The sequence below is a fragment of the Rhipicephalus microplus genome, chromosome 6 (assembly GCF_043290135.1).
Source record: "Rhipicephalus microplus isolate Deutch F79 chromosome 6, USDA_Rmic, whole genome shotgun sequence".
In the NCBI taxonomy this organism is placed as follows: Eukaryota; Metazoa; Arthropoda; class Arachnida; order Ixodida; family Ixodidae; genus Rhipicephalus; species Rhipicephalus microplus.
This window is the reverse complement of record NC_134705.1, coordinates 27,740,190-27,764,269: the sequence shown is the minus strand read 5'-3', so window position 1 is coordinate 27,764,269 and position 24,080 is coordinate 27,740,190. Positions and strand designations below refer to the sequence as shown.

At 47.5% G+C, this 24,080-nt stretch overlaps 1 protein-coding gene across 1 annotated transcript in view; it reads right to left on the bottom strand.

Moving 5' to 3' along the window:
- The window catches only part of norpA (no receptor potential A), a 553,315-nt gene that overhangs the window by 264,035 nt on the left and 265,200 nt on the right, over positions 1-24,080 (bottom strand). The window contains exons 21-22 of the mRNA XM_075865873.1: positions 19,835-19,857; positions 7,989-7,998 (exon numbers count right to left, since the gene is read on the bottom strand). Coding sequence (XP_075721988.1) covers positions 7,989-7,998; positions 19,835-19,857 — 33 coding nt within the window. The remainder of the gene's footprint in view (positions 1-7,988; positions 7,999-19,834; positions 19,858-24,080) is intronic.

Sequence of the window (24,080 nt, the reverse complement as noted above, 5' to 3'; positions counted from 1 at the left end):
CAGAAACGAAAAATAGCCTCAGCTTGTTGATCGATGCTGACCACCTCTGGCAAATCATGTCGGGACGTATCATCAAAAGTACAGAAGTTCCAGGACTGGTAGCAAGCGATACAGCTTGGATGGATGCTACAAGGACTCAGTCACCAAAAAGCCTTTCTTGACTGCAGCTCTAGCCTAATGGTCTGCATTCTGAAAGTGCAAGCGATTGTTGATGACGAATCAACCTCGCAGATCTTGCAATCTTTTTGGCAACTCGAAGCAATAGGCATCGCAGATTCAACAGAACTTTCCTCCCATGAGTTCGTTGCTCGATTCCATGAAACCATTAGCAAGAAAAGCGACAGATACACTGTGGCGTTGCCTTGGAAGGAAGATAAGAAACCGCTTCTAGGGAACAGTCGCGAAATCGCGCTATCACGTCTACAAAGATTAACACGGAGGTTATCAACGATAGAAGGAATGTTGCAGCGATATGACAGAGTAATCCGGCCATATCTGAAGTTGGGTCACGGGGAAGTGGTGCCTAAAGATACTCCTCGGGATCGAGATCACACCATAGACTATATGCCACATTGAGAAGTAATGAGAGAGAAATCGTTAACTACCAAACTGCATGTAGTGTTCATTGCATCGTCACACACCCAAGGTGTACCATCCCTTCATGACTGCTTGAATAAAGGAGTGAACCTCAATCCAGAATTGCTGCAAGTCCTTCTTCGCTTTCGGTGGTATTCTGTCGCCATCAATACCGACATCGAAAAGGCATTTTTATAAATTCAGATACAGGAGACTGACCAAGATGCATTCAAGTTTTTCTGGCTTGACTCTATTTCCGTAAGCCAACACTGTAAGCTCGTCGAATGGCACATAACACGGGTACCATTTGGATCAACGTCAAGCCCTTTCTTGCTCATGGCAACTATTCACTACCACTTAGATAACGCATGTCAAGACAAAGAGCTCGCTTCTACATTAAAGAAGGCATTTTATGTTGACGATTTATTAGTGAGTGCAGACACGTTCCATGAAGGTCAGCGCATCTATGAGCAGTCGAAAGCAATTATGAAAGATGCTGGCATGAAGCTCAGAAAGTGGAAGACCAATGACCACCAGCTGCAGAACATTTTTGACAACCAGGAGGAGCAAGTAGAAGGAGCATCCGGAAAAGCAGCTGCGGTCTTGGGAATGCAATGGAATATAGAAAATGATTACTTCAAATTTTGTTCCAAGTCTGTGGCCCAGTATTTAGTGGCTGGCCAGCTCGACACGAAACGTACCCTACTGAAGGTTGCTTTTCCAATTTATGACCCGCTTGGCATTCTATCGCCATTCACCATCACTGTGAAGCCTTTGTTTCTGTGCCTTTGGGTTTTAGGCCATTCCTGGGATAAAGAATTGCCCGCAGAGATCAAGACGCAGTGGGCAGCCTGGTGTGCAGATGTAATACAGCTCGGCCACATAAAGATTCCGCGTTGCATGAGAGACGGACTGCATGCAGCACTTGAAGCGGTTGAACTGCATATATTCGTCGATGCCAGCCTGAAGGCTTATGGAGTATGTGCCTATTTGAGAGAATTTTATGAAGGCGGGAACTCAGCTACCTCTCTGACAGTAGTGAAGTCAAGAGTAGCACCTATTAAGACATAAACATTTCCAAAGCTCGAGCTTATGGCCGTGGTACTGGAAGCCATATTGCTAAAATACATTTGCTCCTCGTGGGATTTCAAGCATTTCCATTGCGTCATGTGGACTGACTCCATGATCACACTGAGCTGGATCTGCGGAAACTATAGCAAGTGGAGTCAATTTGTAAAGCACAGAGTGACTGAAATAATGGAAGTTACTGAAACAGCGTTATGGCGCTACTGCCCGAGCGAAGACTACCTTGTGGATATACTGACTAGAGGCATACCAGAAAGGACTCTACGTGCATGTCGCTATTGGTGCTATGGACCTCAATGATTGTCCTAGCCAAAACCAAGCTGGCCTTCAGAACCTAACCAGTACAAACTGATAAACGAAGAGGCAGAGATTGAGACGCAACATGTATTTCTTCAAGCGTCATCTAGGAACTTACACCCGGTGATCGATATAAGGAAGCATAGCGACCTGCAGAAGCTGCTGCGCGTCACCGCCTGGTCTTTCGCTTTGTGGATTGATGCAGTGGACTTCAAACTTCACTCAGCGAAGCGATTTCGGCATGGGAGCTAAGCAAGTCTGAATTGTTTTTGGTCCCATACGTTCACCTGGAAGTATTCGCGAAGGACGTCGAACAACTGCAGCTTGGACACGCTCTCCCCAAGCAGTCTATGCTGATCGATCTTCACCCTTTTTTGGACCAAAACAGACAACTTCGGCTTGGCCGACGACTCGAGAGAATGGACACCACATATGACGAAAAACATCCGGTCATACTGCCACAGAGACATCCTTTCACATCTCTGGTAGCGATTGAGGCTCACTGCAGAGCTTTGCATGGTGGTGTGGCAAGCACAATGATGCAAATGTGACAGCGGTATTGGATCATCCGCGCTCGACAAGAAGTCAAGCGAATCATCAACAGATGCTTTCTCTGCCGAAGATACAATGTGAAACCTTGGAATGTGCAATATGCACCGATGCCTGAAGACCGTCTTCTGTCATCACGGCCATTTGATGTAGTAGGATTGGACTTTGCAGGCCCACTATATATAAAGCAACATGAGCTACAAGGTGACGCATCAAAAACTTATATCCTGCTGTTCACCTCTGCGACGACTAGAGCAGTACACCTTGAACTGACAAGTGCGACCTCGACCAGCGCCTTCTTGCTAGCGTTCCGGAGGTTTCTTGCTCGCAGAGGAGTACCCGCAACAATGTACTCGGATAACGCTCTCGCCTTCAAGAGAGTGTTACGGGACCTCAGGAACATCTGGAGTGTCATTAAGAGCTCTCCATTCACATCTTTTCTTCTGAAAGAGCAAGCTCAGCAGCGAACAAGCTGAGACAATGCTACTAGAGGTAGAAGTGGTTGTTAATTCAAGACCGCTGACTTACACGTATACGGACGCCAAAGAGCCCTCTCCGATATGTCCAGCGCATTTTCTTGTTGAACGTTCATTGTTAGCACCTCCCGATCAGAGCAACAATAATTATAATGCCATCAGTGTTCAAGCTAATCGAAGAGACATCAGCAAGAAGTTGAGATACCGACAGAACATAATGGATCATATGTGGATGCGATGGAAAAAAGAGTATTTATTAGAACTACGGGCACTTCACCTATACCCAGCTCACCCAGCAGCTGCCTCTGAGTAAATGACGTGGTGATCATTGAAGAGCCTGGCATTTCCATAGGAGTTTGGCCCCTTGGGTGAATCACAGACGTCTACCGTGGAAAAGATGGTATAATACGAGGTTGTCGGGTGAAAGCTCAAGACAGGAAGTTTTTCAGACAACCAGTACAGAAATTGTACAGGCTGGAATTGAGCGACACTACTGGGGGGCGGGAGTATGTTGGAAAAGAAAAGAAATAAACGTGTGCAGGCTAGTACTGCAAGAGAAGAGGAAGAAATTGGAAACAAGAAACGGCGTTCGGTCTGGTTTCTTCGCTGATCGGTAGTTTTCCTTTACAGTCTTTTTGTGGCTTATGCCACTCATACTTCACGTTGGATTTCGTGAGGCGAGTAAGGGGCTCGGCGATTTGTGAGAAATTCCCCACAAAAGGCCTGTAATAGGCGCAAAGACCACAAACTTCTGAACAGCCTTCTTGTCAGCTGGTGGTAGAAAGTTTCCGATGGCGGCTGTTTTCTGCGTGTCAGGGCATACGCCATCACGATTAACTACACGGCCTAAAAACAGAAATTTTTCGTAGGCGAAGCGGCACTTTTCTGACTAACGTTAGACCCGATGTTTTCATTGCCTCGAGTACTGCCTGTAGCCTTTGGAGGTGTTCTTCAAAGTTTGCTGCAAAAACAACGACGTCATCAAGATAAACGAGACAGGTTTGCCACTTGAGTCTTGCCAAAACTGTGTCCATAGCTCGTTGAAATGTGGCGGGTGCAGAACAGAGTCCAAGTGGCATGACTTTAAATTCCAACAGGCCGTCCGGTGTAATGATTGATTTGTAGGATTTAACGTCCCAAAACCACCGTATGATTATGAGAGACGCCGTAGTGGAGGGCTCCGCAAATTTTGACCACCTGGGGTTCTTTAACGTGCACCCAAATCTGAGCACACGGGCCTACGACACGTCCGGTGCAACGAATGCGGTCTTTTCGCGGTTTCTTTCATCGACTTTAATCTGCCAATAACCACTCTTCAAGTCCATCGAGGAAAAGTACTTGGCACTGCAGAGTCAATTAAGAGCGTCATGGATTTTCGGTAGTGGGTGCCCATCTTTTCTCATGATGCTGTTGAGTCGCCGATAATCGACGTAAAATTTCAGTGTATTATCTTTCTTCTTCACAAGTACGACAGGTGAAGGACACAGGCTAATCGATGGCTTAATGATGTTTTCGCACAGCATTTCCTCGACTTGTGTTCTGATTGCGTCACGCTCTCGTGGTGAAGTGCGATATGGGCTCCGGTGGATGGGTCCGGCTGATTCGTCGGAGATAATACGGTGCTTCACAATCGACGTGCGTTCGATTTTCGATGTCTTTGGGAAGCACTCGGCACAATCCAGAAGAAGGCTGCATAGCTTTTCTTACTTGTGCTCTGAAAGGGCAGGATTGACGTCAAAGGTCGGGTCATCTTTCATCAGCGATGATAGGTCGGCGGATGATTGTGACAGCGTACATGCACTTTCTACATTGTCAATCGGTTTTACAAATGCGATCGTCGTGCCTTTCTTCAAGTGCTTGTGCTCGGAACTGAAGTTCGTTACGAGAATGTCTGCTCGGCCTTGATGTATTTGCACCATGCCACGTGCGACACATATTTGTCGATCAAAAAGCAACTGCGCATTTGTTTTGACGACCACGACTCCGGCTGATTTTTCTTTCGTTTCGACGGATGCGAAGACGCTTGTACTAGGTGGGATCGTCACTTAATCATCAAGGATTGCGAGGAGGGTGCTTTGGTAGCCGATGCATTCCAGTGACTAGAATCGTTCACTGGTAAGCGTAAAAAATTTCGTTTTGAGGTCGATCACTGCACCATTTTCGGTCAGGAAATCTATTCCAAGGATGATGTCACATGAGCACTGTTGCAGAACAACAAAGTTCATTTGGTACGTATTACTGTGAAAAATCACTCGTGCGGTGCAACGTCCAATTGGCGTTATGAGATGCCCTCCTGCCGTGCGAATCTGCGGTCCGTCCCACACAATTCTAACTTTCCTCAGATGCTCTGCAAACGGTCTGCTTATCACTGAGTAATCGGCGCCAGTGTCAACGAGCACTGTTACTTGACATCTGTCGATCATGACCAGTAAGTCGGCACTGTTATGACCGTCGTCAGTAGGCGCCATGCTGTCGCTGAGAAACGTAGCCGGGCAGCGCTCCTACGCCCGGAACCCCAGTTTCTCGGATCCAGCGGCGGGGAGCGACAAAGGGATCAGAAGACGGTCCGTGAGCCAATGTCCCTACAAGCGATTCCTTTGGGCCGGCTTGTTTAGCGAGACGGCGAAGCAGACCAACCGCACAGGTCGTGTCTCCGCGATTCAAGTGTTTACTCCTTGGCTGCCCTTCCTGGAAAAGGCGGAAGAAGCAACCCACCACCAAATTGTTCCGGGAAGAAACCCCGTTTCCCCTCTTCTCAGAGCATTGCGTCAAGAAATGTTATAACCATTCGGCAGACCATGTGCTACTGAATTATGCCCTGTGGGCGGTGCCTTGTGTGTGTGTGACTGACGTTCCAATCAAGGAGGAGGAGCCCGACAGGGCTTAAAACGACGCCGCAGAGTGCTGAACGTCGCTCTGAACCATGTAACGATTCAACCACCACACTCATGGTTTGTGAACTCCTAACCTCATGCTGTAAATAATTGTAAATAGTGCCATAAACCTGTTTGTTTTTTTCGTATCCCTATCTTGTGAGCGTTCGTTTCCTCAACCCGAAGCATCACCATGCTACCACAAAAGACCGGGCAGACCCCGGTCCGCAACAACTGGTGATCAGCGCTGAGATTCGGAACGACTACTGGTGAACAGCGCCGAGAGCCGCAACAACTGGTTGACAGCGGTGGGATACGACTCAGCACCGGGATCCGTAACAGCACTTAGAGTACAGCTTCGAGGTCGAGCAGTGATCGATTGTGCGGTGTATCGCTTGGACCGGTCACTGCTGCGTCGAGTGCAAGTTTCGAACTTGGGCGTTGTTGCGGTGTTAAGTCGTAGTGACCCAGCATCGGATCGTGACGTCACGTCGTCTGGTTGTCACCCCACGGCAATAATTCCTGGTGTTGGTGTCTTTCTTGGTTCGCTGAGAAGCAGCGTCACTTCGGTACGTTGTTAATGTTAGTTTTCCTGACGAGGGCTTGGAGATTGCCCTCCTTTTTCGTAGAAGCGCACTGAGTGTGGCGACTGGGAGCCGCGTGATGGCGGTGAAAGGAACATGGGGCGGGACTGTGCTTGTCCTTGCATTTACCTCAGATATGCCTCAATTTCATGCGGCCGCTGGTCTGGAAGGGGGCGGGAGGCATTGACGCTGAAACCTCGTAGGCCCATGTGGCGGTAAGGACATGTTCGAAGCACGTGGCCGGCTTCGCTACAGTGAAAGCATAACGGGCGTCGGTTTGATGTCCGCCAAAGGTCACCCTTCTTCGCAGTGACTTCTTGAAAAGCCATAGGTCGGCTTTGCAGCGGCAGTCGTGGTAGCGGCGGTCGTGGTAGCGGCGTGTAGGGCTGGGGAGGCAGTGATGGTGTGTACGTATCAGTGCGCGTGACCAGAGGCATCTGGCTACAGATAGCCTCGGCATAAGTCATCACTGCGGGCTGCGGCACTGGCTGCAAGATCGTCTGGATCAAAAATGCGGTTCCGAGCGTCTGATGCAGCTCGACGCGAATGACGTTTGTCAGAGGTGTGACGTGTGGGCTAGCCGCAAGAAGCAATTTGTGAAGTTCTTCATGGATTATAGTCCGTATGGTAGCATGAAGACTATGAGTGTCTAGAGTAGCGAAGTCCACGTTGCCCGAAGAAGCAGCTGGCAAGCCGCGGTTGTATTATCTGGCTTGCAGGTCAAGTGTTTTTTCAATTGTTGCCGCCTCTGTCACAAACTCTGCAACTGTCTTCGACGGGTTGCGAATGAGGCTGATGAACAACTGTCACTTCACGGCTCGCATCAGGTACTGAAGTTTCTTTTCCTCAGACACATCATCGTCTACGTGTTGAAAGATTTTCTGCATTTCCTCCACAAACACAGTTACAGGCTCATTAGGGTGCTGCTAACAGGTCTGAAGCATGGCCTCAGCCTGTTCCTTTCGGTGGGCATGTGGGGATGTAGATGCCAGTCGTCTATTAAAAATGTCCCAAGTCGCCAGCGAAGTCTCCTGGTTTTCATACCAAGTTCGGGCGGAGTCTTCGAGAGAGAAAAAGACGTTGCGCAGCTTGTCTTCTTCGGCCCACTTGTTCTACGATGAGACTTTCTCGAACCTGTCCAGCCATTCTTGCAAGTCCTCGCAGGCGGAGCCATGAAACTTTAGTGGTTCCTTCGGTTGTTGAAACGTAAATGTAGCGGGAGCAGTGGTGTTTGTCATCGTTATTGAAGGTTGGTCTTTCAAATGTCGTTCAGGCTCTCGCAACAGTCCGTACTTCGGAGGCAGTCCCTGGCGCCTTCGACTGGTTCGAATTTCTCCCGAGTTCTTTACCTTCACTGCTTCGGTGTGGTTGTCTTTGTGTAAGGGGCTAGCTTCACGGCTTGAAGGGGGTGTTCCAACCATAAGCACTTCCACCAAATGTTACACTTACGTGGTGGTCTTGGCCCATAAGCATGGAGACGAGGTGACTAGAAAATAAATAAACTTTATTTGAGCGAACTTGCGCCCATAAAAGAATACCGTGAAAACTGTCGGCGGCCTCGAAACGACCTGTGCTATTCAGCGTCGACGGAAGGGATGCCCGTGCTCTCTTCGCCGATTCGCGTCAGATTATCACATGGTCCCGCTGCTTATCAAAGGCATGCCCAGCGCACAAGCGATGGAACGACATGTTACCCACGCACGCTACACTTTACATAAGCTGAGGGTGGTGCCGTGCAAAGAAGTGGGCACCAACATAAATGCACGTGGCAATACATATACATATATATATATATATATATATATATATATATATATATATATATATATATATATATATATATATATCGCTGTTTCAGCCAAAGTCTGGCCTTGACTGAAACGGTCAGGGAATACCTTGACTCCGGCTGGACTCCGGCTGAAGTATTAAAATAAAACGTTTTCCGTTTTCGCACATTCATTCGTCATTTTGAACTATATATATATATATATATTGTTACAAGTGACTGTGTTTATTTGGAGATGAGGTGAAATGGCATTAAGAAAGAACAGTGTACTTCTGGGACAGGCCTAGAACGCTTCACCCAACCACACTGTCCAAGCGCCGCTCCACTACTCTTCTTCTTCTTCCGCGCCCCGTAGGCTCGCGCATCTTCGTTTCATTTCCCCCGGCGGCAGACGAAGCTCACCGAGCGAGTTAAATAGGCCTATGATGGTACTGTTTGAGGCGAACAATTTACGTAGTGCGCGAACGCTGGTTATTGACTGTGACTCGGGTGACAACGTAATTCACGTCACTGAGACGAGTGACTATCACGAATGGGCCGGAACAGTTTGCTAGAAACTTCCGGTACAATCCTTTTTTACGAACAGGAGTCCACAGCCACACGTAGTCACCAGGAGAAAACTCTACGGGGATATGCTTGGCATCGTAACGACTCTTGCTGTGTTCTTGCGAAGACAATGTTCGAAGGTGCGCTAGTTGACGTGCTTCTTCAGCGCGACACAACGTCTGAGTGATGGACAGATCTTCCTGATGCGAGAAAGGTAATAGAGTGTCCAGAAAACTCTGTGGATTTCGTGCGTAAAGCAGAAAGAAGGGCGAATGTCCAGTCACTTCATGCTTGGCAATGTTATACGCGTAAGTAACAAACGGTAAGACGGCGTCCCAGTTCCTGTGGTCAGCATCAACGTACATCGATAGCATATTCGTGAGAGTTCGATTTGTTCTCTTAGTAAGACCGTTAGTTTGCGGATGCTAAGGGGTAGAGTGGCGATACGAGGAGCCACAGAGGCTAAAAATTTCTTCAACCACATCGGCGATAAATTGTCGTCCACGGTCACTGATGACAACCCGTGAAGTACCGTGATGCAATATGACCCGTTGTAACAGAAAAGAAAAAACAGCGGCTGCTGTGGTCGATGTCAGTGCGTCCGTTTCCGTATAACGCGTTAAATAATCCACGCACACTATAACATATCGGTGGCCCGATGGGGTCTTAGGAAGGGGTCCAAGCAAGTCGATGCCGACTTTTTCAAAAGGGGATGTCGGTGGAGGGATGGGCTGCAAATAACCTGCCGGAGCAGTGGTGGATTGCTTGTGACGCTGACATATAGTGCAGCTGGCGACGTACTGTTTTGTGGTCTTCTACATTTTCAGCCAGTAGAACCTCTCACGAAGTCGATGCAGCGTACGTGTGAAACCGAGATGACCGGATGTTATGTCATCGTGCACAGAACGAAGGACGACCTGGGGAAGGTTTTCCGGCACCACTAGAAGCGACGGGAGGCCATCGGCTGAATAGTTTCTTTTATACAGCAAGCCATTTGAAATTTTAAAGTGCTTGTCGACGGAGTTATGTGCAGCTTCGAGCAAGGGTTTCAGAGTAGGGTCGCGCTGCTGCTCACGTTTGAAGCTGCTGGTATCTGGGAAGTCAGACGAGACAGAAACTAAATAGTCATCAATGTCATCGTCGTCAGCGTTGGTGTGTACTGAAGGAAGGCGGGATAAGCAGTGGGCATCTGTGTGACATCGTCCGCTCTTATAGGTAACAGAAAAGCTGTACTCTTGGAGGTGCAACGCCCAACGAGCCAGCCGGCCAGACGGGTCACGAAGTCCCACAAGCCAGCATAGTGAGTGGTGATCGGTCGCTATTGTGAATTCGCGGCCATGTAGATACGGTCCGAACTTCTGAATGGCGAAGACAACTGCTAAGCACTCGAGCTCGGTGATGGTGTAGTTCTTCTCTGCTCCGATCAGTGTCCGACTGGCATATGCTACGACGTGCTGACGGCTGTTGCAGAGTTGGACCAGCATAGCTAAACTGGCTAAACCGTAGTAAGAACCCGCACAGGAACGCGAAGAGTTTACACGCACAAACATTGCGGTATGTGGGGCCAAGCAGAGGTCTTCAAACACGGAAAACACTTCCAAGCAGTCATCAACGGTATCTTTCGTCAATGAAGACGGCAACACGGGACGAAAAATAATCCCACCACTATCACAATCTAGAGTTGCACCACATTCCCACAAAAAATCTGTACCTAGAATGACGTCGTGGGTTGCTCGTGCAAGCACCGTTAGTTCAGCTCGAAACGTTTGATTTCCTACAGAAAGTAAAACAGAACAAACTCCAACCGGGCTCAACTTTTCTCCCCCTATGCCGCGGAACGTAGCACTCCGATTCCAAGCAAACATTACTTTCGTCCCAAGGCGATTTTTAAAGGACATGCTCATTATGGAAACGGCAGCACCGATATCAACTAGTGCAACAGTACTCACATTGTCTACAAAAACACTCACTTTGTTCTCAACCATTACAACAAAAGGGGGTGTTGGGGAAGATGATTTTGCGGCCTCACCCCCATTGGTCGCACCAGTTAGTTTCCCAGTGGTGGTGGCGTCCCCGAGCGGCGACGCGTAGACAGGGATCGTTGTTGGCGTGCAGATGGTGGGGTAACGCTGCGATCAGAGCAAGGCGAGTCAGCATGTGCTGCGTGTTGCCGCTGGAAAGAGCCCTGAAATGGTCGAGACTCGCCAGCAGGTACATAGGACGTGTACACATTGAATCGTGGAGCTCGCTGCTGGCGACGGTAGCAGTACATAGCGATGTGTCCAGGTAGCCCGCAGTTGTAGCAAGTACGGGTGTCGCGTCTAGTCGTCCTTGGCGAAGTAGACCTCGTTGGTTGATAAAAGCCGGGCGATGGTGGCCGAGGAGTAAATCGCTGTGATGCAGCTTGCCTGCGTTCCTGGTTTTCGAGTGGTCGTTCACTCCTTTGTTCGAACTGATCGGTGTAATTCGGGCGAGGCTCGAAGTAGCTCTGTCGCATCCGAGGTACCAGTGGTTCACGGGGCCGTTGGTCGAATGCACACTGATGGCAGACACCAGCGGAGTCGACAGCTTGCAGTTGAGCAAGTTCTTCCTTAACCACTCGTCTTATAGGAGAAGAGATGTCGTCCTGCGATGGAAAGTTGACACTTGCAATCGTGGGCACATTCTCAAGACGTCCAAATTTCGGTAGGACTCTCCTCCTCTTTAGCGCTTCAAACGCTCGGCAGTGTCTCCTTAGGTTGGAAGGTGTGTGTAAGTCTTCCTTAGTGATAAGAAAATTGTAGACGACTTCCGCGATTCTCTTGAGCAGATGACCTACCTTATCTTCGTCACACATGGTCGTACTCATGATTCCGCAAAGCTTCAAGACGGCCTCGATGTAGGTGGTACATGTTTCGCCAGGTAACTGAGCTCTGCGTGAAAGCGTTTGCTCCGCATGCTTGACTTTAGCTCTTGAATCACCAAAACACCTCTTGAGCTCGTCCACGAAAATGTCCCATGTGGTCAATGCACTCTCATGATTGTCGAACCAAAGAGACGCGGTGCTGACGAAAAAAACACCACGTTCTCGAGCTGCTTAGCAGTGCTCCAGCGGTTGCTGCGACTCACTCTTTGGTAGTGCTTGAGCCAGTCGTCAACATCGTCATCCGGCTGCCCCGAAAAGGTCCTCGGCTGACGTTCCGGCATGCCGCAGCGAGCTTCTCCTGGCGGGTGAGCGTGTTGCTCATCAGCAACGAGGTTGTTATGGCCTGCTCCCGCGTCCTCCATGTCTGGTAGCTGTGGTGGCAAGCCTGCCAAGCGTCTGCTCCGTCGCAAAATCGGTAGAGCTGGGTCGTTCAGATCGATGTACCCAGCACCTTCCACCAAACTGTTACGAGTAACTGTGTTTATTTAAAGATGAGGTGGAATGGCGTTGTGAAAGAAGAGCGAACTTCTGAGACAGGCCCGGAACGCTTCATTCAACCACACAGTCCAAGCGCCGCTCCACTACTCTTTTTCTTCTTCTTCCACGCCCCGTAGGCTCGCGCATCTTCGTTTCAATATATTCAGCGGGAAAGTTCAGTGGGTCTGGTTTGTGTAAGAAAGCAACTGCTTGCTTTCTCGTACGTGTACCAGCGCTTCTTTTCTTATATATATATATATATATATATATATATATATATATATATATATATATATATATATATATATATATATATATATATATATATATATATATATATATATGTGTGTGTGTGACGCTACAAAATGGAGACACGTCGTTGTCCAGATGCCATGCGTTTATTCTGATGCACGCGCACTTCCTCTTCGTCGGCTTCTCCTAGAATTACCTTGTGAATGCGTCACCCTTCCCCCTCCCCTCGAGCAAGTCTCAGTTCAGAAGGTTCAAAATAACGCCGCAGTTTGCTAACATGCACAATGTCAGAGTTTCTACGTAAGGGTAGCACGGAGCGGTTGATCTCATAGTTCACTGTTGAGACCTTGCGTAGAATCTTGTAGGGTCCTTCCATGACGGAACTCAGTTTGCCGTTGTTGGGATGCCATGGTGTCTCGTAAAGGACTAAGTCACCGACTTGGAACTCAATCCGAAGAAATTTTCTATCATAAATGACTTTGTTCTTATTGTGGTAGACGATAGAATTGGTAACTGCAGTTTTTCGCGCTTCTTCGAAAGTTTCTTCTCGTTGTTTTGGTACAGTAGGATAAGATGGAATTCCATACATCAGGAAGAAAGGTGCGTAGCCGGTCACTTCGTGAGGTGTTCTGTTGTATTCGTCAATTACCTCCGGAAGCAGCTTAGTCCAAGACTTCTATGGTTCGTCATTGATCTTACATTTAAGTCTCGTTACGATAGTCTGGTTTGTCCGCTCGTTCATGCCGTTGCATTGTGGATGATGAGATGAGGTGAATAGTTGGTGTATACGATTATGTTTTAAAAACTGCTTGAATTTTCCTGCGGTAAATCCTGTTCCACGATCTGAAAGAAGCTTCCGTGGTTTTCCAGAAGAAAAAATTGTTTTTAAGCATGAAATGTAGGCATGGCTGTTTTCACTTTTATGAGCAAACGCCCATACGTAGCGAGTCGCATGATCAATAACCTTTTTGACGAGCCATATCCAGAAAATCCTCCAATGGTGTCTATTGCAAAGAGGTCGAAGGGCTCTTCAGCTGGAGGCAGTGATTCAAGCGTCCCAAACTTTTTTGTTTTCGTCTTCTTGCATCTCTGGCATGTATCACAATGCCGAATGTAAGTGGAAACATCGGTTACCATATGCGGCCAATAATATTGCGGAGACAGGAGTGATAGCGTCTTCTTCACTCCGACATGCCTAAAATGTTGATGTGCATTCTTCAGAATGGTAGGGCGTAGTTCATGGGGCACGTATATTTTCCGTAGTCCTTTTCTTTTAACGATGATGATGTTATTTTCCAATGAGTGCGTTCCTTTTGGACGCTCATTGTTGCATCGCTGAAAGTCGTCGTGTGATAGAAGATTAATTATTGGGGCTCTGGAGAGCGCATCTGCTTCGACATTACTTGCGCCCTTTTGATGTTTGATATTCACATCATACATTGACAGTTTCAAAGACTACCGGAAAACACGACCTTGAGGATTTTTAACATTCTTCAGTCACTGTAGTGCAGAGTGATCTGTTACAACAGTGAATGACTTTCCATGAAGGTAGCAATGCCATTTATCAATGGCATCTACAATGGCAAGACATTCTCTTTCTGTAATAGCATAGTTCACCTCGTGCTTAAGTAGTTTGCGGGAATAGTAAGCAACAGGACGTTCTTTGCCTTTGTCATCAGGTTGTTTCAGCACTGCACCGATGCCTTCGCCAGATGCGTCACAGTACACAGTACATGGTCTCGAAGGGTCGAATATGCGAAGCACCGGTTCTTCAGTTATCCGCTCCTTCAGTTCACGAAAGGCTTGCTCGCATGCTTCTGTCCAGACCCACTTGCTGCCTTTGTGGAGTAGTTTTGTGAGTGGAAGAGCGATATCGCTGAAGTGGGGGATGTACTGACGGTAGGTGTTTACAGTGCCCAGAAAACGCTGGAGATCTTTTTCTCGTTTTGGTGTCGGAAATTTGAGCATGGCAGCCACATTACTTTGCTTAGGTGTCACTGTTCCTTGTGAAATTTTGTGGCCCAGGTATTAAATGCTGCATCGTGCAAATTGGCACTTTTTTCGTTTGAGTTTTACGTTCTCGCATTTGAGAGCTTTCAATAGCGCCTCAAGGTGTCGTATATGATCATTAAATGTCTCTGAGTATACGACCACATCGTCAAAGTAATTAATAGCATTGGTGAGCTGATGTTTCGCTATTATTGATTTCATGGCTCTTTCAAATGTAGCTGGAGCGTTCTTCAACCCAAACGGCATTACCAACCACTCAAAATGACCATCAGGCGTGACAAATGCAGTTTTCTGAACATCGTCAGGATGCATTTGGACATGCCAGTATCCCGACGTTACGTCCAACGTAGTGAAAAACTCTGCCTTTCCCAAGTGGTCAAGAATATCATCTATACGTGGAATTGGTTGAAAGTCGGGTACCGTTATGGCATTGAGTTTCCGGTAGTCAATACATAGACGAGCGCGTCCTTCCCCTTTCTTTTCTGCTAAAATGACAGGTGCGGCGTAGGGTGATAATGAAGGCCTCACAACCCCTTGCTTGAGAAGAGCGTTTACTTGTTTGTTTATCTCCACAATGTCTGCCTGTGAACATCAATATGGTGCTCGACGAATAGGGACAGCATTGGTAAGTGCGATCTTATGTTTCTCAGTAGTGATGCACCCAATATCTGTCTGAGATTTCGAAAATATCTTGTCATATTTGCTTAAAAGAGAGTCGTGCGCCGCAGACTCATGCTCTGATAAGTTTTCTGAAGTCAGGGTTCGCATCAGCGGGGCTTGAATGGTTTTCTTTTCATTGTGATGCGGAAGGTTCATATTCTCACGTGGTTGTGTCACTGACTTGCTTTCCAGATTTACAGAAAGATTGAAGTATGAAGCGCTGTCTAGGCCAAGAATTAATTGCGTTCTCATGCCTCGCAGCACATGTGCATAAACTTTCTTTATGACGTTCCCAATTTGTAACTGAATGTTTACGCGACCCAAAGTTCGAATGCTTGATGCAACTTGCTGAACCATGATGCTGGAGCCTCTCATCAACTGAAGTTTCAACTGTTTGTGCACATCCTCGCTGATACAAGTAATTGTTGCTCCTGTATCGAGAATTGCATTTACTGGTTTTCCGTTGATGAGAGCATTGAAGTGTATTAATGAAACTCTGGGTCCCCCTCCTCGTTTCTCCGTTCAGTATCAATAGCAGACACATTGCCACGGCGCGGACATTCGTTGTGCCAGTGAAACTGTCGTGGGAAACCAGCAGCTGAGCAGTATCTACATTCCTTTTGCGGGGCACGCGATTGAGGAGTTATTGTCGGTTGCTGCGGTCTGCTGAAGAGACGTGGAGCTCTTGATTCGATACTAGCGTTACGAGTAAAGAAAACTCCTCTCACCCGTTTTAAAGATGTCTAGACTCGTTGAGCAGCGGTGAGCCACTCTAATGACGAGTTGAAAGACAGTCCGGCGAGCGCCAGTTCCACATCAGGAGGAACACCATCAGTCAGTCCAGAAATGATGTGGCCCTCTTTCAGGTCAGCCAAGAAACCCAGTCGCTTTTTCTCGTCGTAGTAGTCCTTGATGGTCTGCCCTCCTTTCAGTCAGTAGTGAATGAAGAGACGGAAGGCATCTCCGTCAGTCGTAGCAAAGCGGGCTTGCATGTCACGCTTGATATCGTCCCAAGTTGTTTCGCCGTTGCCGAAAATCTCTGTCAGGTACCACTTGACCGCTTTCCCTTCAATATATTCGTTGAAGTGATTGACCCGATTGCGGTGAGTCCATGACGCCTCGGCTGCCTTCATGTCGAAAAGACGAAGCCACTTGTCGATGGGGACGTCTTCTGGTGTTCCCTTGAACTTCTGTATGTTGAGCGGAGGCTTTGGCTTAGCCATGGCACATTGATGAGGTCGATCCTGTCGACTTGTGTGACGCTACAAAATGGAGACACGTCGTGGTCCAGATGCCATGCGTTTATTCTAATGCACGCGCACTTCCTCTTCGTCGGCTTCTCCTAGAATCACTTTGTGAATGCGTCACACTGTCGTGAGAAACCAGCAGCTGAGCAGTATCTACATTCGTTTTGCGGGGCACGCGGTTGAGGAGTTATTGTCGGTTGCTGCGGTCTGCTGAAGAGACATGGAGCTCTTGATTCGATACTAGCGTTACGAGTAAAGGAAACTCCTCTCACCCGTTTTAAAGATGTCTCAACCCATTGAGCAGCGGTGAGCCACTCTAATGACGAGTTGAAAGACAGTCCGGCGAGCGCCAGTTCCACATCAGGAGGAACACCACCAGTCAGTCCAGAAATGATGTGGCACTCTTTCAGGTCAGCCAAGGAACCCAGTCGCTTTTTCTCGTCGTAGTAGTCCTTGATGGTCTGCCCTCCTTTCAGCGCTCCACTACTCTTCTTCTTCTTCTTCCACGCCCCCGTAGGCTCGCGCATCTTCGTTTCAATATATTCAGTGGGAAAGTTCAGTGGGTGTGGTTTGTATAAGAAAGCAACTGCTTGCTTTCTCGTACGTGTACCAGCGCTTCTTTTCTTATATATATATATATATATATATATATATATATATATATATATATATATATATATATATATATATATATATATGTATATATATATATATATATATATATATATATATTGTGAGTGCTGACTATGTACTTCATCTTCATCTGTATGACCGAACCATTGTAGTGATCATCATCGTATGTCACGCGGGCTGGCTCTCTGGCTCGTGCGTCTGGATTAAAAAAGGATAACCTAACCTGGTTGCTGCCGTACCGGACGTGGTCTCATAAGTGGTGGAGGTGCTTTGGTTCCCACGTCCTCCTGCTCTACCCGTCACCCCTGGAGCTCCGGTCTGGTCGACGGTTGTGCCCTCAAGCAACAGCGATGGCAGAACCCAACCCGCCTGCTGCTGCAACCGCTCCTTCTCAGCCACTTAGGCTTCACTACACCGTGAGTACCTCTCATCGAGACCCTCCGGTATTTTCCGGCCTTCGCAACGAAGACGTTGAAGAATGGCTCGACAGTTATGATCGAACCAGCGTTTGTAATTATTAGGACGAGGCGCACAAACTGCGCTACGTTTCTTTTTACCTCGATGGCGTCGCTAAAACCTGGTATTACAACCACGAGAGCGACTTCTCCAATTGGTCGGCCTTCACGGGGCATCTCCGTCAGGTATTTGGCACGTCTGCAGGATGTTCTGTAGTAGCGAAACAGAAGCTTGCAACCCGCATCCAAGGGGACGACGAATCGTATACGTCCTATATTGAAGATATTCTGGCTCTCTGTCGCCGAGCACAAAATGACATGACGGAGGCCGATCGCATCCGACATCTACTGAAAGGTATCAACTCTGTGGCCTTCAATGCTCTCGTGATTCAGAATCCGACTACCGTCCGGGACGTCATCACTACATGCCAATGCCTGGACGCGCTTCATTCCATGCGCCTTCCACACGCCTCCTGCGACGCTCACTTTACCAAAGAGCATGAATTGCGGGCCCTTATCCACACAATTGTCAGAGAAGAACTTCACGGCCTTATTCCAGGCAACCCTACCGTTGCGTCTGTCCACACACCTCCTCCCAACCTGCGAGAGATAATCAAGGATGAACTGGCATCAATGACAAGCGCTGCACATGCCCCGTCTCCTGTGCACTTCCCAGTGCCTTCGTACGCAGAAGTTGCATCGCGGGCCCCTGCACCAGTTCCAACCGTGCCTGCGGACGTCGGATGCGACCATGTGGCTGCGATGACAACGCAAGCGCCAAGGCCACGCCACTATTCCACATGGCGTCCTCCCCGCCCCATATGCTTCTACTGTGGCATAAGGGGTCATATATCCCGTTTCTGCCGCCGCCGTCAGCAGGATGAACGACGTGGTTACTCAGCTTACGAGAGAGACTTTTCCCCGAGACTCGATGAATACGATCCCGCACCGTATATATATATATATATATATATATATATTGTGGCCTACGCTTGCTGGACTCTGTCAACAGCTGAGCGGAACTACACCATCACGGAGCAGGAGTGCCTGGCTACGCTCTGGTCGATACAGAAATTCCGCCCATACCTCTACGGTCGGCACTTCACCATCATCACCGACCACCACGTGCTCGGTTGGCTTTCATCAATGAAGAATATGTCAGGACGTCTAGCGCGCTGAATACTGCGCTTACAAGCGAACGACTTTACCATCACGCACAAGTCCGGCTAATGTCATCATGATGCCGAAGCGCAGTCCCAGTGCCCACTTTTGCTCTCTCTTGACAATATGTCCACCGCATTGCCTTTGATTGACTCTCACGGCCAGCTTGCCTCACAACACATATCACTGGAATCGCTGGACCCAATGCAACTATCTTTGAGCTCCAATTTACGTTCATTTCAGCTGGCTGATTCCTACTGTCGGGCTTTTATTGATTGCACCACCCAACAGTCGCTCGCAATGCCAGTTTCGACAATTTAACCTTGAGGATAGTGTGCTCAAGCGCGATATGATGATGGGTATGTACAAGTCAGAACAATGAAGTGCTTGGAATGTGCTTACAATATATATACATATATATTGTTATGACGTTTATTGGCGGACACTCGGCGATGATGCATGACAGCGACAGTCAATTCGGGGACCGACTCTCTGCACGAGCTGCTCTTCTTCTGAAGAGGGCGACCCACTAGAAGGCGCTGGAGAAGACAACCCACTGTTCGAAGGCTTCACTACAACTACCCCGTGTACAAAAAGGGAGCCGCCTGACGACTTAACAGCTGATTACTATGAGCTGGTCATGGTAGGCTTTGAGGCACTCCACGTTAACATTGTTGTGCCCTCGACGGCGCATGTCCGAAGATGGTTCAATGGATTCGGTCATGTAGTTTACAGGGGAAGTACATTCGACGACACGGTAAGGGCCTCCATACTTGGGCAATAGTTTTGAAGATAGGCCAGTTGCAGTGATAGGAATCAAGAGCCAGACGAGCTCTCCAGGAAGGAACATGGGCGCAGTAGTGCTGGCGTTAGCGCGAATGTTCTTCTGCCACTCTTGATCATGCGTAGTAAAGGTCTTTGCAAGCTCTCGACGCCAGCTTGGCTGTAGCAGAAATAGGCGCACACTCAGACGGATCTGGCTTGTATGAAAGAATCATGTTGATGGTGCGCGACGGTGCCTTCAATATAATGAAAAGAAAAGTGTAAAGCCAGTAGTGCTCTGAGGGGTGGTATTATATTGCCACATGCATAGCTGTATCCGTGCGGCTGGTAGGATACTTCTGGAGCCAATGGACGACGCACAGCGTCTGCATAGGTACACGAGTTTGGACAGTGCGGTGGAGCGGAATATTGCTGAGGAGAGGCAAACGCTTGTCGAAGTTCATGGCGAACGACTTCAGCGACGGAGGCTACCGTGGACTCCTGCTGCGGAGGCGCCTGTGACTGCAATGTGTATTAATGGGTTATAATGGCGACGGACTACCTCACCCGATACGGGGAGACCAAGGCAATCACGAGTGACACTGCAGCTGAAGCGGCCCAGTTCTTCATTGAGAACATTGTCCTGAGACATGGTGCTCCAGCTGTCGTCATAACAGACAAAGGTACCGTGTTTACAGCCGAGCTTTTGTGCACTGTGCTTACGCTCAGTGGCACAGCGCATAGGAAGACGACAGCTTACCACCCACAAACGAATGGGCTTACAGAACGACTTAACAAGACAATTGCTGACATGCTTTGCATGTACATCGACGTAGAACACAAGAATTGGGACCGAATATTGCCGTACATCACATTCAGAAATCACAGAACGGCTAGACGAAGTTCTAACGTGTCTAGCTAAGGCTGGTCTCCAGCTCGACACTAAGAAGTGTCCGTCTGCCAGTCACAGCATCAAGGTTTTAGGTCATGTCGACAGTAAATGTGGCATTTAGCCCTATTCCGACAAGGTTGCTGCGGTACTTCACTTTCCTACACCAACGACATCGACAGCGACAGACCTTCGCAGCTACCTTCGCTTAGCGTCGTACTTCCACCGCTTTGTGTGTGATTTCACCACTATCGCCGCTCCTCTGCACAAACTTCTGACTGCGAATGCCCCCTTTGTCCGGACGGATGCCTGCAAAACTGATTTTCAGACTCTCAAGCGGTGCCTCACATCACGGCCAGTAATCTGTCATTTTGACCCTGCTGCACCTACTGTTCTACACACTGGTGTCAGTGGACTTGGCATCGGTGCGGTCCTGCTTCAGAGGAACGACGCCTTCGAAGAACAAGTTATAGCCTACCCTAGCCGTACTCTTTCTCCTGCTGAGCGAAATTATAGCATAACCGAACAAGAATGCCTCGCCATCGTGTGGTCGTGCAAAATTTTCGCCCCTATTATACGGCCGGCATTTCACAGTCATGACTGACCATCATGCTATGTGTTGGTTATCGACTCTCAAGAATTTGTCGGGACACCTTGGCTGTTGGGTGCTACGTTTACAGGAGTATGACTACAGTGTCACATTTAGGGCAGGTCGGCAACAGCAAGTTGCCCACTCTAACCAAGTTCCCAACTTTCACCTTCCATCTGTTCGTCACTGACCAGCCAAGCAACTAAGCAGGCAGCTTTTGGTCCGACAGAGTTCATTGACTCGGTAAACCTTTTTTGATCCACAGTTTTCGCATCTCTCCAACATGCAGATCCATACTGCCGCACAATCATCGATCCGCTCACTGGCTTATCCTGCGCTCCAAACAGCCGCTTAGGATGGCAGCTTGCTCGCTTCAAACTTCAAGATGGAAGATTATGTCGGCAAATTTGCCATCCTCTCAGTAACCAATGGGCCCGATCGTCTCTCGCTCACTTCATCTCCAGGTTTTACAAGCTTTTCATGATGACGTGATAGCTGGCCACCTAGGCTTTCACAAGACTTACGATCGCATAAAGACTCGCTGCTTCTGGCCTAGACTTTCCACTTGTGTGGCCAAGTACGTCGGTTCGTGTGCGTCATGCCAGCACCGAAAACGTACCACGTCGCTTCCAGCGGGGCCGTTACAATCTCTCCTGTGTCCGTCCACACCCTTTGAATTCGTGGGCATAAATTTATATGAACCACTCCCTCTTTCTACCGCCGGTCACCATTGAATTGTTACTGCCGTCGACCACCTTACTCGATATGCGGAGATGGCAGCTCTTCCCTTTGGTGCTACTTCTCAAGCCGCCGATTTCATCCTGCGTGCCATAATTTTGCACCATGGTGCCCCACGTGTGCTTCTTAGTGATCGCGGCAAGACATTTTTTCCCAAGTCCTTGCTGAAGTCCTCCAGGCATCTAACACCATCCACAAGATCCCATCAGCCTATCATCCCACATCAGCCTACCATTCGCAAACGCATGGTCTGACAGAGCGTTTTCACCGAACTTTGTCCGATATGATCTTCATGTACAATCAACAAGATCACAAAAACTGGGACACTATACTTGCTATCGTCACATTCGCACACAATACTGCAACATAACATGTGACGAATTACAGCCCATTTTTCCTCGTGTATGGCTGCTCACAGAGTTTCGCTCAGGACACCACCTTTTTGTCCACGTCCTCTGCTCCATCTTCTTCTCTACCAGAAGAGTTCGCTGCTCGCGTCACCTGTTGCCATGAAATTGCCTGCACCAACAGCCCTACAATTCAGGACAAGAGGAAAGTCGGTACTGATGCGGAACGACGGGTTGTTACGTTTCGCCCCGGTGACGAAGAGCTCCTTTGGACACCTGTTCATGTACCTGGGCTCTGTGAAAAATTCCTTCACAGGTATCTTGGTCCATACACCGAGCTGGAACAAACATTTGATGTGAACTATCGCGTCGCTCCTGTCAGCGCGGCTCCTGACCATCATCACCGCAGGACTGAGATCGCTGATGTATCTCGACTGAAACAATATATTCTGCCATCCACCCTCTATAATTTGCTGCCCTCTTTTGCAAAAAGGGGGGGAATTGTGTGAGCGCTGACTATTTGCTTCATCATATTTATCTGTATACCCAAAAACCATTGTAATCATCATCATCGTTAGACGCACGAGCTTTGCTGCTTGTGGCTCTCGCGCCTGTGCTGGAGAATACAACGGCCGTTTCATTGTACCTGACGATGTCTCACAATATATATATATATATATATAAACACATACAAATAAGGGAAAGAAGTGTATACCTAAGGGCTCCTTTTTCCGTGTTTTAACACAATATTAATGAGATCTAACAGACAGTAATGCCAAGGAATGTACAGGGAAAGTTATTAGAACCAATGGAATGTAAATAAGAAGAAAGAAAAGTGGATGAAAAAATAACCAGCCGTGAGCAGGTCCTGCTCACGGCTGGTTGTTTTTTCATCCACTTTTCTTTCTTCTTATTTACATTCCATTGGTTCTAATAACTTCCCCTGTACATTCCTTGGCATTACTGTCTGTTAAATCTCATATATATATATATATATATATATATATATATATATATATATATATATATATATATATATATGTATATATATATATATATAGATTGGTACGTAGCTTTGTCATTTGATGGATGACACCAGCAGAAGTTTCCATTTATTCCCTGATACTTGCTTTAAGGCAGCAGCACAAATCATTTTGTGTCATAACGATTGATAAATACACTTTGGTACACCTGAACCCCTTTATGAGAGACATGCACCGAGGAGCAATTCTCGTTTCTTACATGATGCGTTTTTTTATAGACAGGGTACAACGTATGTACCTTCTTATCAACCCCTATTTCAATGTGGGCACACTGGTGTCTCTTACATCGGTGTTTCTTATAAAGGGCGCAGTAAAGAGGCGCTGTGGCACAAATTAGGCATGTTGTTTTTATCGCTTGTTTTCGAACAATGGAATGCACCAATATCATTGCATGATCAGCAAAACTAAAAGCAAAGTTGTTATAACTTGATTACTACAGAGAAACTGCATTGTTTTCATACTTTAGCGACACACAGCAGATATTTTTGTTATCAGAAGTGATGCTTTCCAAGTGAGCATGACTATATAGGTTACGCATTTTTATTTGTTTGAGACAAGTTGCATATAATATTCATATGGTCTCAGATACACCACACTATTATGTGCTAAAAATTATAAAAGCACCTTTTATACTTTTTCAGATACAAAATGATTCTTGTTTTGAAATATGAAAGGGTAAAAAACATCACAAAATGGGTCTAGGAGAGCTGCAAAACGGTCACTATGAGGCGAGTCGTCTGGTATCTCTCTGCAAGAGTTGCACGGTGATTGGAAACGGCCTATGACGTCCCTGGGAGAGTGAAATGCGAGAAAGAATGTTTTTCTTGTCGTCTGAAGGGGTTTTCAAGTTTGAAGGATTATAACTTCCGTTACCCTGTACCAACTCCGATAATTTTTGCATTCGTCACTTCACAAATTCCAGTTTTCTAGTATGCAGGAAAACAAGCATCACAGGTGCCCTTTAAAGTAAAATGACATACCGTATACTCACTTTAAGGTGAGATGCTACTCAAAGACACTTTATTTTAAATATGCACCCTCGAGCAATTGAACTTGAGCAGCTTATAGAACTTTTTGTACTTATTTCAAATATATAGTAAGTTTTCTTGCAAGTTGCATACTTTCAGCTCTCTAACATG